At 55.5% G+C, this 14846-nt stretch overlaps 1 protein-coding gene across 1 annotated transcript; it reads right to left on the bottom strand.

Moving 5' to 3' along the window:
• Nucleotides 1-275: 275 nt before the first annotated feature.
• On the bottom strand, nucleotides 276-14281 carry NPR1 (natriuretic peptide receptor 1). Its single transcript, XM_040230507.1, has 22 exons — nucleotides 13061-14281; nucleotides 12188-12387; nucleotides 11640-11753; nucleotides 11108-11243; nucleotides 10682-10773; nucleotides 9950-10085; nucleotides 9491-9575; nucleotides 8394-8514; nucleotides 7717-7791; nucleotides 7483-7560; nucleotides 6973-7077; nucleotides 6660-6731; nucleotides 6396-6552; nucleotides 5964-6119; nucleotides 5555-5723; nucleotides 4455-4601; nucleotides 4246-4369; nucleotides 4025-4093; nucleotides 3371-3545; nucleotides 3036-3134; nucleotides 1556-1647; nucleotides 276-1403 (listed from the first exon to the last, which is right to left on the bottom strand). Exons 1-22 carry the CDS (start codon nucleotides 13770-13772, stop codon nucleotides 1341-1343), a joined length of 3177 nt encoding a protein of 1058 aa, XP_040086441.1. The 5' UTR covers nucleotides 13773-14281; the 3' UTR covers nucleotides 276-1340.
• Nucleotides 14282-14846: the final 565 nt, after the last annotated feature.

Genomic DNA, 14846 nt, shown 5'->3' on the forward strand with positions numbered 1-14846 from the left:
TGAGGTCAAAAAGATTTTCATGGGAATTCTCTGACAGTGCAGTGGTTAGGACTTGGTGTTTTCACTGCTGTGGCTTGGGTTCAATCCCTAGTCGAGGAAGTAGGATCCTGCAAACTGTGCAGCATTGCCAAAAAAAAAAGTTTTTTTCCCCATAATCCTACTAATTATATATTATTTTACCTTTTTTGGCTGCACTGAGCAGCACACAGAATCTTAGTTCCCTGACCAGGGATGAAACCTGTGCCCCTGCATCAAGAGCATGGAGTCTTAACCACTGGATTTCCAGGGAAGTTTTTTATTTACTTTATTGACTGTGTTGTTATGTGCACTGATAAGGCTGGTGTCTTAGCATAAATCAAGGCAGTCATTGTAATCTTCAAAAAAAAAAAAAAAGCCAGTTTCTCTCAAAATATCTTTGATAAAGCAGTAAAAAATTAATGTGATGGGTTTATTAAAGTTATTTTAAATGAGTTAATAAAGACTTGTTTTAATTTCTAATACAGAATATATCCATAGATATAACCCACATAAAAGCTCTTTGGGGCCCTCAGTAGTTCTTAAGGGTGTAAACAGATCCTGAGACCAACAGAGTCAGCACTGCTGGGGTCACTCATAGGCTGTTACACTGGTTCCTCAAAGATGAAGGGAACTTTCTCACATATTAAATTGCCAGCTTGAGAAACGTCTTATATAAAGCTGAGAGTAGAGAATATGGTTGTGTTTCCTGGCAACCCTGGCTCGAGAAAAGACACCGTCACTGGAATAAAGATTTTAATGGTCTCCACTCACAGGAGAAGCAAGGCATGCAAGCCCACAGCCCTCCGTACTTCCCTTTCTCCCCTGTGTGCTGAACGTCTTGTGTCGGGTCCTGGGAGATTCGGGGTGTTTGTGGCCCATGTGGGCTCGGCCCAGATGTGGGCTTCCCCCAGCCTAGATTCATCTTTGGTCCCTTCTATTCCCACTCAGGGGGCTCTCCCACCTCTCCCATAATAGTCACAGTGGGCACAGGGAGGGGCAGGAGGACTCAGGAATCCACATCCCAACCTGGCCTGGCCTGGGAGAGGGCAGACAGTGAGTGTGTGTGCCTACGTGTGTGTGTGCGTGCGTGTTCCCTGGGCACGACTGTGAGCTTTGGTCCCGTCCTGTGGGCTCCAAGTTCTCCCCATACCAGTCCTCTTTCAGAGGTAGTATCTGGTGTCTCCACTGGGGTCAGCACATTTGAGCTATTCAAGCCACTCCTTTGGCAATGTGGGGTTGCTGTGGACGGGCTGATGCTGGCATCTCTCTGTCATCTCCAGCCCAGGGAAGGGGGGGAGTGGAAGGCCGGGAGGGGACCCACATCAGCCTCGGGTGCTACTCCCTCGCTCCCCCAGGAGCCAGTAGGTCCGAACTTTGCCTTTGCCCTGGAGGAAAAAAGAGGACATTGGGGTGGGGAGTGATACATCCACTTTCCCAAATTATGGGAATGGGGATGGTTGCTTGAGAAGGGGCCTGGGGGAAGGTGAGCCCTGCAGGGACCTCAAGGGGTCGTGAGGGCAGGGACTTTCTTTTCTACCTTCATTTCTACATCCCCTCGAAGCTCCAGCTCGAAACCACCAAACTCCTCCAGGACAGCCTTGGTTTCAGAAGATAAGTGGATCTTCAGGGCTGGGTAGGAGAAGGGAGACGAGAGATACAAGAGTTGGGAGCAGGAGACTGGGGGCCGTGGGGCTAGAAAGATGCTCCCCTACCTTCCTTTAGTCCTGAAAGCCTCCCAGTTCAGAGTCCCACCCACTCCACATGGTGTCTGACCACATAGGGCTTGCCCTAAGAATTCCAGAGCTGTGTTATGATAGCCACTAGCCACATAACACCATGAGAGCCACTAGTCACATGTGGCTATTTAAATTGTAATTAAAATGAAATACAGTTAAAATGCAATAAATAAATAAAATGCAATGCCTCAGAGGCTACCATATTGGACAACACAGCTTATAGTAGAGTGTAGAGGTCAAGGGCTCAGACACTGGAGCCTGCGCTGCCTAGTACGAACCCGAGCTTGGACACTCGGCTGGGGAAGTAATATTAACTCTCTGTGCTTCATTTTTCTTGTCTACAAAATGCTGAAAGTGACAAGACCCATCTCAAAGTTTTCCTGTGTGGATTAAACTCAGTGTTATTCATAAAGTATTTTAAAAGAATCTGGCACTTAGGAGGCACTGTACAATTGGTTGCTATCATCATTTTTTAACTCAGCACCCTCATATTAGAGTTGAGGGAGCTCAGGCCTTGGAGAGGAGAGCTGCGCAGGCTGCTGAGGTCAGGCCCAGGCCTCCTGACTACTGTTCCCCGCAGCCCTTCCTTGACTCCCTAGCAAACTGTAGTTTAGGTCATCTTAGTATTCCAGGGCCTGGTATTCAGTAGTTGCTCAATAAATGGTGAATTGAATTGTGTTGACTACAGCAGGAAGCAGATCAACAGGAAGGAAGCCTAAGGGAAGAGCTGGGAGCAAGCATTTATCAGGTACCCATTGTGTCCCAGGGGTTGTGCTGTGTTTTTTTTATAACCCCAAGACATCATCATTTTAAAGATAAACAGCTGAAGCTCAGACAAGCTGAACAACAATTACGTGCTAGTCATGTTACATGACTTTCTCAAATAACTCTTCTGAGGTAGATGTTTAATTCTCATTTTCCAGATAAGGAAAACAGGGGTTCAGGGAGGTGTAGCAAGTTGACATGAAACATCAGTTGTAGAACTGAGATTCACACCAAGTGGGCTGCTCTGAAGCCCTCTTAACCACACCCAAGAGGGCCTTAAAGGTAAGATTCCCGCTGGAAACTGTCAGAGGTTAGTTTGGAAAGACTTCAGTCATTTGGCAAAGGGGGCAGCTGGGACCTGCGTCTCTGATTAGACTCAAGGTGACCTGGCCAGGTTGAACCCTTATGAGAAGGCAACTCGGGAAGAGAGAGAACAGGGAGTGGAAGGCATCGGCTTCCAGGCGGGCAACGACAGCTCCCCTGCCCTCCCTGTCCCACCCAGGGGACCCAGAGTACCTTCCCCATTAGACTCCATTCGTGAGGCAGTGTTGACTGTGTCCCCAAAGAGACAGTACCGGGGCATCTTCAGCCCCACCACGCCGGCACACACGGGTCCTGAGAGAGTGGAAGCGCACCAGTTCAGGGGAGTAGGTGGGAGGAATGGAGGGTGACCTGGGTGAGGCTAGGGCAGGGTGCCCCAGGAGAGGCAGCAGGTGGGATCTGTGGTCGGTGGGAGCCCAGGGGTGTGTGTGTCGGCGGGGGGGGGGGGGGGGGGAGGTGTAGGTGTATGCGCGTGTGTAGGGAGAGCTGGAGAGAGCTAGGGCTGGTCTCCCATCTTTCGGCGGTCTCACCCGTGTGGATGCCAATGCGCAGGCGCAGCTGCTCCTGGGGCCGGTGGCGGATGCGGAAGGAGCGGACCGCGTCCAGCAGCGCCAGGGCCATGCGGGCCACCTCTCGGGCGTGCAGCCTCCCGTTCCGCACTGGGAGCCCGGACACCACCATGTAGGCGTCACCAATGGTCTCCACCTGTGAGGGTCGCGAGAGAGTGCAGGACCTGAGGGCTCCAACTTTCTCTTCCCAGTGTGGGCCATCACCCAGAGGGCACTGTCAGAGGGCACTGTCTCCTAGTCCACCCGTCTACCAGCCGTTGTGTTTGCCCGGTTTTTCTGGCGGTTCCTGGGTCTCCCCGTGACACCTCCTCGTGACAATGTCTTTGCCCATATCCCTTGGTCTTCTCTCTCCTTTTTTTTTTTTCCAGTTCTACCTGTTTATTGCTACCAACCCATCTCCTGCCACCCCCCTCATGCGCGCATGCTCAGTCATGTGACCCCATGGACTGCAGCCCACCAGGCTCCTCTGTCCATGGACTTCTCCAGGCAAGAATACTAGAGTGGGTTGCCATTTCCCTCTTCAGGGTAGTCCTCTCTTAAGGCTCTATGTCATTCTACCCTTCACTTTTCTGTAACCCTGTCCACAACTGTCTGTCCCTTCCCATCTTTACTCACCTTGTATACGTCAAAATTGTCTATGACAGCATCAAAGCAAGTGTACAGGTCGTTGAGCAGGGTCACCACCTGGAAGAAAAGAGAATCCACAAGGGGTGAGGCGTAAGGGACCCCACCTGGGCTCAGGTGGAAAATGCAGACCCAGAAGGCAGACCTGTGAGATGGAGATGAGAAGCCAGCACAGCTGGCTGCTCTCACATCTGTAGCTGTGCCTGACTCACCTGCATGGGCGTGCTCTCTGCTGATAGGGCTGTGAAACCCACGATGTCACTGAAGTAGATGGTGACGCTGTCAAAGGCTTCCGCCTGGACCGTCTCCCCACGCTTCAGCTGCTCAGCCACTGAGCTGAGGGGTCAGGGACAGGGGCAGGATCAGAAGATGAGCCGGGCCCAGGGCAGGGCTGGTGGGGGCACCAAGCACGGGCACTCACTGAGGCAGAATCTGGTAGAGCAGGGCCTCGGCCTTGCGCTTCTCCTCCAGGTAGGCCTGGGTCCGCTCCTCCACCAGCTCCTCCAGGTTGTTGGCGTACTGCTCCATGCGTGACAGCAGGTTGTCCAGGATGTTGCTGCTGTTCTCCCTGGGGAGGGGGGTGGTAGAGGGGGTGGTGATGAGAGAGGAGCAGCATGCCCAACCCTGCAGTGCCCACCCCAGGCTCTCACCCTACCAAGACTTAAGTTAGCTTATACTGCAGCAGAGTCCCTGGAGACGTTCAGGGTTGGAGGGCACAGCAGGATGGCAGTGCAGGAAGAGGGTAGGAAGAAAGTCCAACTCAGCCCTGAGTCCCCCAGGGTCAAGTCTGAAGCTTCAGATGTATTGGCTCTTTTGCTCATTTTGTTGAACACAAGTAGGCTAGAAGGAGGTGGAGGAGATAGAGGGCATCCCAAGGGGTGCTGGTGATAAAGAACCTGTGTGCTAATGCAGGAGACCCAGGAGACGAGGGTTCGATCCCTGGGTTGGGAAGATGCCATGGAGGAGGGAATGGCAACCCACTCCAGTATTCTTGCCTAGGAAATCCCATGGACCGAGGAGCCTGGCAGGCTGTATGGTCCATAGGGTCTCAAAGAGTCAGACACGACTAAAGTGACTTAGCACAGTTGCACACAGAGGAGGTAGAGAGGAACAAGGATCAATTGAGAAGAGAGTGAGGGCACAGACTAGCTAAGGGGTGTGCCTGGCAGAACTGGCCCCCATAGAGCACACTGGGAAAGAGGATCAAAGGATGGGTGGGAGCTCCCAGGGGGGACAGAGAGGCAAGGGGAGGAGGTGGAAGGCCATTTACTCTGCTTACCAGTGAAGACTGGGGAGAAGGGGCCAGGGAGGAGACTGGTATGAAAAGTGGGTGGCTGTGGGAGCAACAGGGTCCTCCAGTATTCACAAAGGGGGCTGCGGGACTGTGGTGGGCTGGAGCAGGCTATGTCTGGGGGGCTGTGCATGGGCTCTACCACCACAGGGATAAGACTTAAGTGTGGGATACATGGTGGCTGCTGTGGGTGGAGGAGGCTGGGACGGCCCAGGGCTAACGTCAGCAACCTGTTAAATTTTCGCAACATCAGGCGGATCTGCTGGAAGGGCGGCCGCTCCTGTGGGTCCTCGGCCCAGCAGCGCTGCATCAACTGCCCCAGTTCCTCCAGGTGACTCTGCAGGACCAGGGAGGGCCGGAAGGGGGGCTGCTCGCCCCGAGTCACACGCTCGATGATCTCTGTGTGGTGGGGGGAGAGAGGATGAGAGATGGGTACAGCCAGGGGCCTGTTGAGTAACGAGGTGGGGAAGCCCAGGATCAGGGCAAGGGCCAGGGAAGCCCCGCAGGGACCTGAGCCAACCGTGCTCAGGGTCAGTGGCCACAGTGGGGGAGAAGGGGGCAGCGTTTCCAGGGTTCCGTCTCTCTGGAGCTAGGCTCAGTGGAGTGTGGCAGCATTAGGGGAAAGTGTGGTCCTCTCACCTTTGGGACTGAGGTCCAAACCTTCCACGTGGAAGGCGCCGCTCCTCAGGGCAATCTCCTGAAGGATGATCCCAAAGCTGTACACATCACCAGCCTGGGAACCCCGGGCAGGGGGCGAGGCCATTCGCAGGAGCTCAGGGGCTGTCCACAACTTTTCTGTGGGTCAGAGGTCAGGAGTCACAGGGTGAAGGGCCCAAAGCTAAGGGGTGACAGGAAACAAGGATGTGGCTGGGCTGATCTGGAGACAAAATAGGGGGTGCTAGAGCTAGAAGGGGCTTGAGATGACTTCATCGGACTCAGCTTTCTACTGATGATGAATTGAACTGGGAGTCAGGAAAGGTGGGCCCGAGCCCATCATAGGCCAGGGCATCAGTCTCCCCATCGGGTTGTGCTGGCCTTAGGGATTAAGGGTCAGAGTCATGTGGGGCTCACTGGCATAGAGGGTGTGTCCTTGCTCTGGCTCTGGATCCCTGAAGCTCTCCAGCCCGTAGTCAGTGATCTTGAGCACAAAGCGCCCGTCTACCACGCAGTTGGATGACTTGAGGTTCCCATGGGAGCAAATGGCTCCATTGTGTAAGAACAGCATACCCTGGGAAGTTCGGGGAGGCAGGGGTCTGAGTGGGACCTCCAACCAGGGCCAGAGAAGAGGCCTGCCTGGCCCCTCGCCCCACACCCAGTGTGCTCTACCCGACCTACCTTGACAATGTCATTGGTGAGCGAGTACCGGAACATCCAGTCCAGGATGATGCTCTCATTCTCCAGGATGTCCTGCAGGGCAGTGAGAGTCAGCCCTGTACCCTGCACGCGCCCCCAGGAGGAGGAGTGCAGGGGTCCCGCTGACATAAACTGGCAGAACGGAACAAAGCTTCGTATTTACTCTAGTGCCACCACCCTCCCCCACTTCCATTTTACAGATGGGGAAAATAAAGGTCAGAAAAAGGAGAGGCTCGCCCTTATGGTCAGTCAAAGGCTGGACCCAGGTGCCCTGACACTCCCTTGTCACCCTCACCTGGAGGCTCCCACGGGGACAGTACTCTGTGAGGATACAGATGTTGGGAGGATCAGTGCAGGCTCCCACAAACCTGGTCAAGTGTTCATTTTGTACATCCCGCATCTGCAGGTGAGAGCCAGCATCAGAGCCTGGCAGAGACCTCACTCCTCACCAAATCGCCCCTACCCTCAGGGACCCCTCACTCTTCCTAAGTCCTGATGTAGTCTCTCCAGACATTCTATGATTCCTGTGATTCCCACCCACTCCTGTTCGAAAGAACCTGTCCCCAAAATCTGCTCCCTTCTCCCTCTGCTTCCTAAGCCCATCCGGGGGAGCCCCTAGGAAATCTCCAGTAGCCCTTCTCCCATCTGTGATTCTACTCACAATGTGCAAGGGCCCATCCCACGGCTCTAGGGCCCACCCTTTCCTAGGATACGCTGAGGTCCCAACATGCCGCTTCTGTGGGCCAACCTCCCTGTATCCCCAGATTCTTTCCCAGGCCACTGCCTCCCTCCCTCCGCACATTACATGCTTCAGCTCAAACAGGACTTCCCGTGTCAGCTCAATGCGTTTCCGGTTCACACGTTTCACAGCCACGAGGTTGCCCTGAGCAAGGAGTGGAGGTGGTCACTGTGAGGAAAGAGCCCAGCACTGGGAACCCCACCGCTCTGACAGCCACCGCTGCCCTAAGACCCTCCCCAGTCCTCCATCAGAGTACAGCCCTGCCCCATCCGGACGACCAGTGGTCTTACCCAGACTTACCTTATAATACGCTGTCTTGGCAAAGATTTGCAATTGGCCCTCTGTGGTCAGTAGGGAGCCATAATTGGAGCCTCTCTGAAGGGGTGGAGTGCAGGAGGGATGGTCAGCCAGGGGGCCTAGTTCTCCATCCCAGCCGTCTGAGCGCTGCTCTTCACTACCCTGCCTTATCTTTGTGTCACCCTGCCTCATCCTGTCACCCTACGTCAATGTGGGGAATTTCAGCTCATCCTGAAATCCTTTCCTCATTTATTCACTTTTTAGAAAACAAAATTTATTGGAGGGTAGTTGCGTTACAGTGTTGTGTCGGTCTCTGCAGTACAGCAAAGTGAATCAAATGGATGTACGCGTCTCTCCCTTCTTTTTTAGATTTCTTTCCCATTTAGGTCACCACAGAGCATTGACTAGAAGTTCCCTGTGTTAGACAGGAGGTTCTCATTATTTACTTTAAAAAAAAAAAAGTGCTTTCACATATGCTATTACTGAACTGTGAGGGAGGCTCTGTGGATGTAATCATTATCTGAGATGGTCTCAGAGAGGGGATGTGACTTGCCCAAGGTCACATAGCAAGTGAAGGCAGAGCTGGGACGAGAACCTTGCTCTCTACCCTAACTCGTCAGGTGCTGCCCCCATACCTGTCCCCAGCTCAGCCCCCTTCGCCCCGGTAGTGGAGTTCTTACCCCGCTCAGGGTCAGCCGGCTGCCTGCACTCCGCAGATGCCTCTCAAGGCTACTGGGCTGCAGGTCCTCCCAGCGCACACGCCACAGCTCTGAGGCCAGTTCCTTCTCCAGCTGCATCTTCCTGGGGCATGAAACCTGCACCTGAGCCCACGTCTGAGCCCCTGACCCAGGGCGGGGGTACTCAGCAGCCCCTCCTCAGAGCCCTGGGATCTCTGCAGGAGCTGAGAGATGGGTGGGGCAGTTACAGCCTCTCGGCTCTGAGTCAGGAGGCTTGGGTGAAATTCTGCCTCACTGGGGACCTTGAGGTAGTCATTTCATTTCTCTGAGTCTCATATCCACGTCTAAATGTCCTCATGTGGAAACTGGGGGTCTTGATGTTTACTTCAAAGCATTGTTAAAACCAATACAGAATTGTAAAGTAAAATAAAAAATTAATTAATTAATTAATTTAAAAAAACAAAAAATAAATAAATAAAAGAAATTAAGATCAAAAAAAAGAATGAAAAGAAAGGTGTGTGGAAGTGCCTGGCACACAATTTATGCTCGACCAGCCCTGATTTTCTTCTCTCCCTCCTTGCTTCCCTCTGTCATCAACTTTTCCTGCACCTGTCAGCCTCCCACCAGAAGGCAGGAGTGAGTCTTCCTTATCTCTCTCCTCTGCTCTGGGTTCAGCCCCTGGTACATGGCCGAGCCATCATCCTTGCTCAGCTAATATGGGTCCAACACATTGCTTCCCATCTGGTCTGTACAAACAGGAAAGGAGGCTAGACCAGCCTCAGCCCAGAGCCCGCATCCTATGATGCTCCAACAGATCCGCTCCTTCTTGGATCTCCCAGACCCCCTTGGCCAATCCTATCTCTGGTCCCTCCTTAAGTCTCCTGCATTGGCAGGAGGGTTCTTTACCGCTAGCACCACCTGGGAAGCCCTTTCCCCGCCTTCGTGCTAGCGCTTTTAAGTCTCTTTTCTCCCCCATCTCCCTGGGTCTTACTGTGCTGTCGCTACAACCCTTCCTCTCCACTCTGGGTCCCTGCCACCTCCTCTCCTACTGGTTCTCCGGGCCTTCCAGCCTCAGTCACCACCCTCATCCCCAGGCTCACCTGTATATGAAGAAGGAGACGATCAGGATGCTGAGAAGGGAGAGGCTCCCCACCAAAGCCAGCACCTCCAGGGTGGAGAAGTGGTCTACAGAGGAGGACCGAGTTGCAGCAAGAGAGATGTGAGATAGACATTGGACAGGAGAAATAACTCTTTTATATATAATTTTTTTTTTTTTTTGGTCGCACTGCATGGCGTGCAGGCTCCTCTCCTGACTGGGATTTGAACCCATGCCTAAAGTGGAAGCGTGGAGTCCTAATCACTGGACTGCCAGGGAAGTCCCAGCACTTTTTTAATATTTAATCAATGAACTCAGATGGTGGACGAAGGGACAAAAAAGGCAGGCAGAGTCTCTGCGGGAAACCCTCAGTGCCAGAGAGCAGCACCTATTCGACTCCCCGAACAGGAAGCATGCAGTGTCTCCAGAATGGAGGCCAGGAAGGCAAGGGGCAGTCAGTCACCTTGGTTGCAGGCTGGGTCCTCGTTGTCAAAGCCGCACTTAGGGACATCGGGAGGTGGATACCCCAGGGGCCAGTTCAGTTTGCACCCTGACATGGTCACCAGTTCTTGGGAAGTCCCATTGAAGTTCAGAACAACCTGTGGCGGGGCAGGAGTGGTGGGTGGGCAAGGGCCCTTGGTGAGGCCTCCTGTCCAGGGTAGCAGTCCTCCCCCTCACTTACCCCGTCTCCGCTGCCAGAGACTGTGTCTGCACTGTCAACAGCTCACCGAGCCCCTGGCATGACTGGATACAGAGAGCCTGATACCCACGCCCCATGTTATCAGAATGGACAAACTTGAAAGTGACTTAAGCGCTTCTATATTCTATATAGAATCACAGGCCCACACTCAGGAAGTTTGTAATCTGGGACTGAAGCACCCAGAAAATAGAAAAAGGCAGTGTTTTCAGTCCACATTCCCAGGCCTAAACCGTATACTCTTCCTTCTGAATATAGCCTGTCTCTGCTGGAAGGGGATCCTGCCTACCTTCAGAGACATGGGGCTTGCTGAGGGCAGGGCTGTGTTCCCTTCTTACACATGGAGCTCCCTAAGGACAACACCTGAGTCCCTATCATTCTGTTGTTCCTCCAGATTGGCTGGATTGCTTTTATCCAGGGTTCGCTCTTATGCAGGGAGGTGGGAAGGTGAGATGTCACTCCCAGTTGGCACTGCCTTCTTGGGGGGCACAACCTTACCCTGAAGGCGCCAGTGTTAGGATCCATATCCCAGAGGGAGAAGTCGGTCTCCCGGTCTCCATTGCTGTCCATTTTCAGGTATCCTGTCACACCTGGGGGTATGGAGGATGATGGCTGTGTTTTGAGAGTGGAAGTTCAGGGACTCCAGACCTCATCTCCATCTTTTGATCTTGTCTGTCTTGCCCTCCGAATATATATATAATAAAAGAGACAGACGTGTCATCAGCAGGAATGATTAGTGTTGGGCACTTAAGAAGACTTCCTGATGACTCTAGGGAGATGGGGAACAAAGCCTAAAGGCAGCTTGGAGGAGAGGAAGAGACTGGTGTGTATAAGTGACTACCTGCACTGCAGGCCTAGAGGCTTCCTGTTGCCTCCTGCCTGGGGCCCCAGGGTAGCCCATTCCTGCCACCTGCAGTCTCTGACCTTGGAAGCTTCGGTTCCACATCCGCTGAGTGATGCCCTCCCCATCGGTGACAGCTCCCCCATGTGCTAGAGTCTCCGTCACCGCCTGGATGTAGAGCAGGAGCCCATCATGGAAGGACGCTGGGATGGTGTTCACCTGCAGGGGCAGGTAGAGCTGGGCTGGTGGGGGAAGTATGAGGGGTGCAGAGTGGGGTGATGTGGGGCAGGGAATGGGAGGTAATGGGAACTTGGAAGAGGATGGGCAAAAACAACCCCACCCATGTACGGACAGAGAGATTTCACTACTTAGAAGACACGTCTGTGTACAGCTGCTAGGCACATGGGGCAGGACATATCCTCATTTTACTGATAAAGATTTGAGGTTCAGAGGTTGAACAATTGTTAGGGCCGCCCACCATCATCAGGAGAGACAGGGGAGCAAAGGGAAGGGAAAGAAGGGCTGGCCTGGGAAGAGGAGGGAGGCTGAGAAAGCAGGGCAGAGACCAGCAGAGGGCCCTGGAGTGGAGATTCGGGGCCCAGGACACCCTCCTACCAGGCCATCCTCCATGGTGAAATTGAACTGCTCAAGGGCCAAGCGTTTTAGCTTCTGTAGGAATTCCAAGTACTCGGGATTATCCGGCTCTTTATATGTAATGATTTTGGCAGCCTAAAGGAGTCGAGGAGAGGGGAGAGCTGGTTGGATGCTGACTCTGGTCCTCCCTGTACCCTGAGTGCCCACATCCCAGAGTGGCACCTCTGCTTAGCTCAAGGTCAGATTGGACCCCATGTCCTGCCTGAGGTGCTGCCTGCATCAAAGCAGGGAATGAACTGGGATGGCATTTCTAAGTCCTGATGGTCCTCGGGATGTGAATATTATCCCGCCTCAAGGGCATTCTCATATTTTTAGCCTCCTAGTTCTGAAGTCCTCCGACCCTCTATGTACCTCTGGCCCCAGCCCCCTGCCCTTCTGTTATGTAACTCCCTACAAGAATCAATAATTTATTTTCTGGAATCCTTTCAGACACTGAGGCACCCAGGACCTGGAAAAGATGCGCAGGAACCCAGAGCCCCACAGCCTGGGCTTCCAAGCTGGACCCTCACCTGAAAGGCCTGGTGGGCACTGACATCCTGCCCATCTCCTCTCTCCCAGGGCCTGCGGGGAGCAAGGCCGTGTGCACCTTGCAGGCTTTGCCCAAAGAGGTCCAGGTGGAAGAAAACATAGTCGTCCCCACTCAGGCCAGCTTCCAGGGCCAGAAGCATGAGGGCTCTGAAGGTATCCGGCGAGCTGCAGATGTAGATAACTGGGGAGAGAGAAGCCAGGGAAGCCAGGGTGTCAGGGAGTGGAGGAGAAACTGAAGCTGGCGGGGCCCAGGGGAGGAAGTTCAGAGACCCTGCGGTGGTTAAGTGGAACTCCTGGCTCAGTCTAGGCTAAGCAGGAGAAAGCCGAGGGAGAAGGTGGTGGGAGGGGGAGGAGGAAGGAGGCCAGATAGGGAGAGCAGGAATGGTGGAGCTGAAGGTGAGGAAGGTGAGGTGTGGGGCAGGGAGAGCAGAGGAGGGCCAGCTGGAGAGGGGACGGGAAGAGGAGACGGCATATGGGAGCTCCGGGAGGAGAAGCTGGAGCAGGGAAAGGAGGCTGCTGGGAAAAGGTGGAAAATGGGGAGAAAAAGAGGGCTAGGAATTAAGCCGGGGCCCCACCAAGTGTCAGGGTGGTAGCTGGAGGCCTTTTTTACCTCTGTTAACTCCGGAGGAGGCGGTGGGAAGGAGACAAGGGAGTGGGGAGGTGAGTCTAGGAAGAAGAGAGGGAGCCGTGGAGAAAGACAGGGAAATAGAAACTCAGAGGTGGACAGGGCGGAGGAGGCCGAGGCAGGAATGAAGGGCCCAGAGGAGGAGGCGTTTGGCGCAGCCAGGAGAGAGGTCAAGTCCCGGGGAAGGCCCGGAGGCAAAGCGGCCAGGCGGGTGTGCCCTGCCTCTCACCTCGGCCTTTCCGCCGCACGGTGCGCAGCAGCATGGTGTAGTGGTCGCGGTCTCCCTCGGCGAATTCCAGGTGGTCCACCGTGATGTTGAGGCGGTCGCGAACCCGCATGTACAGCCCCTCCACCACGAAGAAGCAGGGCTGGTCGTCACCCGGCTGGTAGGCGTAGAGCACGAGCGCCTGGCGCTCCCAGCCCAGCCGTCGGTGCAGCGCCGCCACGAAGTCGCCCAGCTTGGCGTGGCTGGGTCCCGCGCGGGTGGTCAGCGCGTACTCGTCCTTGGCTCCGAAGCCCACGGCTGGGGCGCCGGCGGTCAGCAGCGGCACCCGCCAGTGCGCGGTGAAGCGGCCCACGGGGGCGGCGGCGTACACGCAGCCAGGGCCCAGGAACACCGCGGGGCTGTGCTCCCACTTGAGGTCCACGGCGGCCAGGGGCGCGGCGGTGTCGGAGCAGACGCCCAGCGCGCTCTCACTGCTGCCCAGCACCGTGCGGACTGTCCAGCCCGGCAGCAGGTCCGGCCGCGCCTTCACCCGGGCCAGGGCCAGCTCCACCGCCGGTCCCACGCGCGCCCAAGACCACGGGTACGAGGTGTTGGTCAGAGGCAGCACCACGGCCACCGTCAGGTTGCCAGCGTAGCTGCCCGGGAGCAGTAGCAACGGCGGCAGGAGCAGAAGCAGGCGCAGGCGGGCGCCGGAGGGGCGCCCCGGGCGCGGCATGGCCTCAGCGGGCACCGTGGTGGGCGAGCGCTCTCACCATGGCCTCAAGCGTCCACTCCGGCTGAGCGGCCGGTACTGGGCACCGGGAGCGCCCCTGTGGGAGGGAGGAGGGGCGGAGCGGGGGCGCTCACCCCGGAGCACGCCGCCCCCTCTAGCTGCGACAGTCCGCGCCGGGAGCGCCGGGGGCGCGCGACCTAGGGGTGTGCCCAGGGCTCTGCGGAGCAGGTGGGTGCGAGGAGAGCGCGGGGGCAGAGAGGACCCGAGTGTGAACCACAGGGTATGTGTGTGTGTGTGTGTTAGGAGAGAGAAAAAGAGAGCGCGAGCGAGCGCTCGGTGGAGAAGGATGGGAGAGAGGGCGCCAGGGAGGAAAAGGGGAGTGTGAGTGTTTGTATGTGTGCGTGAGCGCTTGGCCCAGGGAGTGTGCCAGAAGGGGCGTCCGGCCGGCCCAAGTCTCCGACAGTCCGGGGGGAACTGGGGAGGACCCAAGCCAAGCTCCGAACCCTCCCTCCCGGCCGCTTCCCCTCCCAGACTCCGAGACTGCAGAACCAAGCCTGGATCTTTAACTCCTTCCTCCCCGCCCCGAAGTCGTGGACTCTCCCGAGCCTCTCAACCCGCCCGGTTTCCTCTAGATCCTCTTCCCGCTTCTCGGCGGGCCAAAAGCGTTTCTCCTCCGAGAAGCGGTACTCGCAGAAGGGGCTCCCTCACGGGGATGCGAACAGAGAGGTATGGAAGTAACAGAGTGCCTCTTGCGCCCCACCTTGTCCCTCTCCTCCTACCTGGCTCCGTCTTGGGAAGAAAGAGGTGCAGGTTTGGGATCTTAGCCGGAAAAGGTGTGAGTGTTTGGTTGCTGTCAGGTTGTGGGGCAGGAGGGTGACGGTTTTTGGAAAAGAAATTAAAGTAGTTGAATCCAGGGTCCCGTGACCACTCTATCTAGGATGTCACCCACCCCCCAGCTTCCAGACTGAGCGGATTAGTGGAGGAAAAGGGCCAGGTGGAAGGACGGAGTTAACTCTTTAGTTCCCAAAAGGCCGTAGGAACGGGAGGGAGAGCTGGTGGGTGGCCGCTGAAACGAAC

Source organism: Oryx dammah, unplaced genomic scaffold, assembly GCF_014754425.2.
Source record: "Oryx dammah isolate SB20612 unplaced genomic scaffold, SCBI_Odam_1.1 HiC_scaffold_28, whole genome shotgun sequence".
NCBI lineage: Eukaryota > Metazoa > Chordata > Mammalia > Artiodactyla > Bovidae > Oryx > Oryx dammah.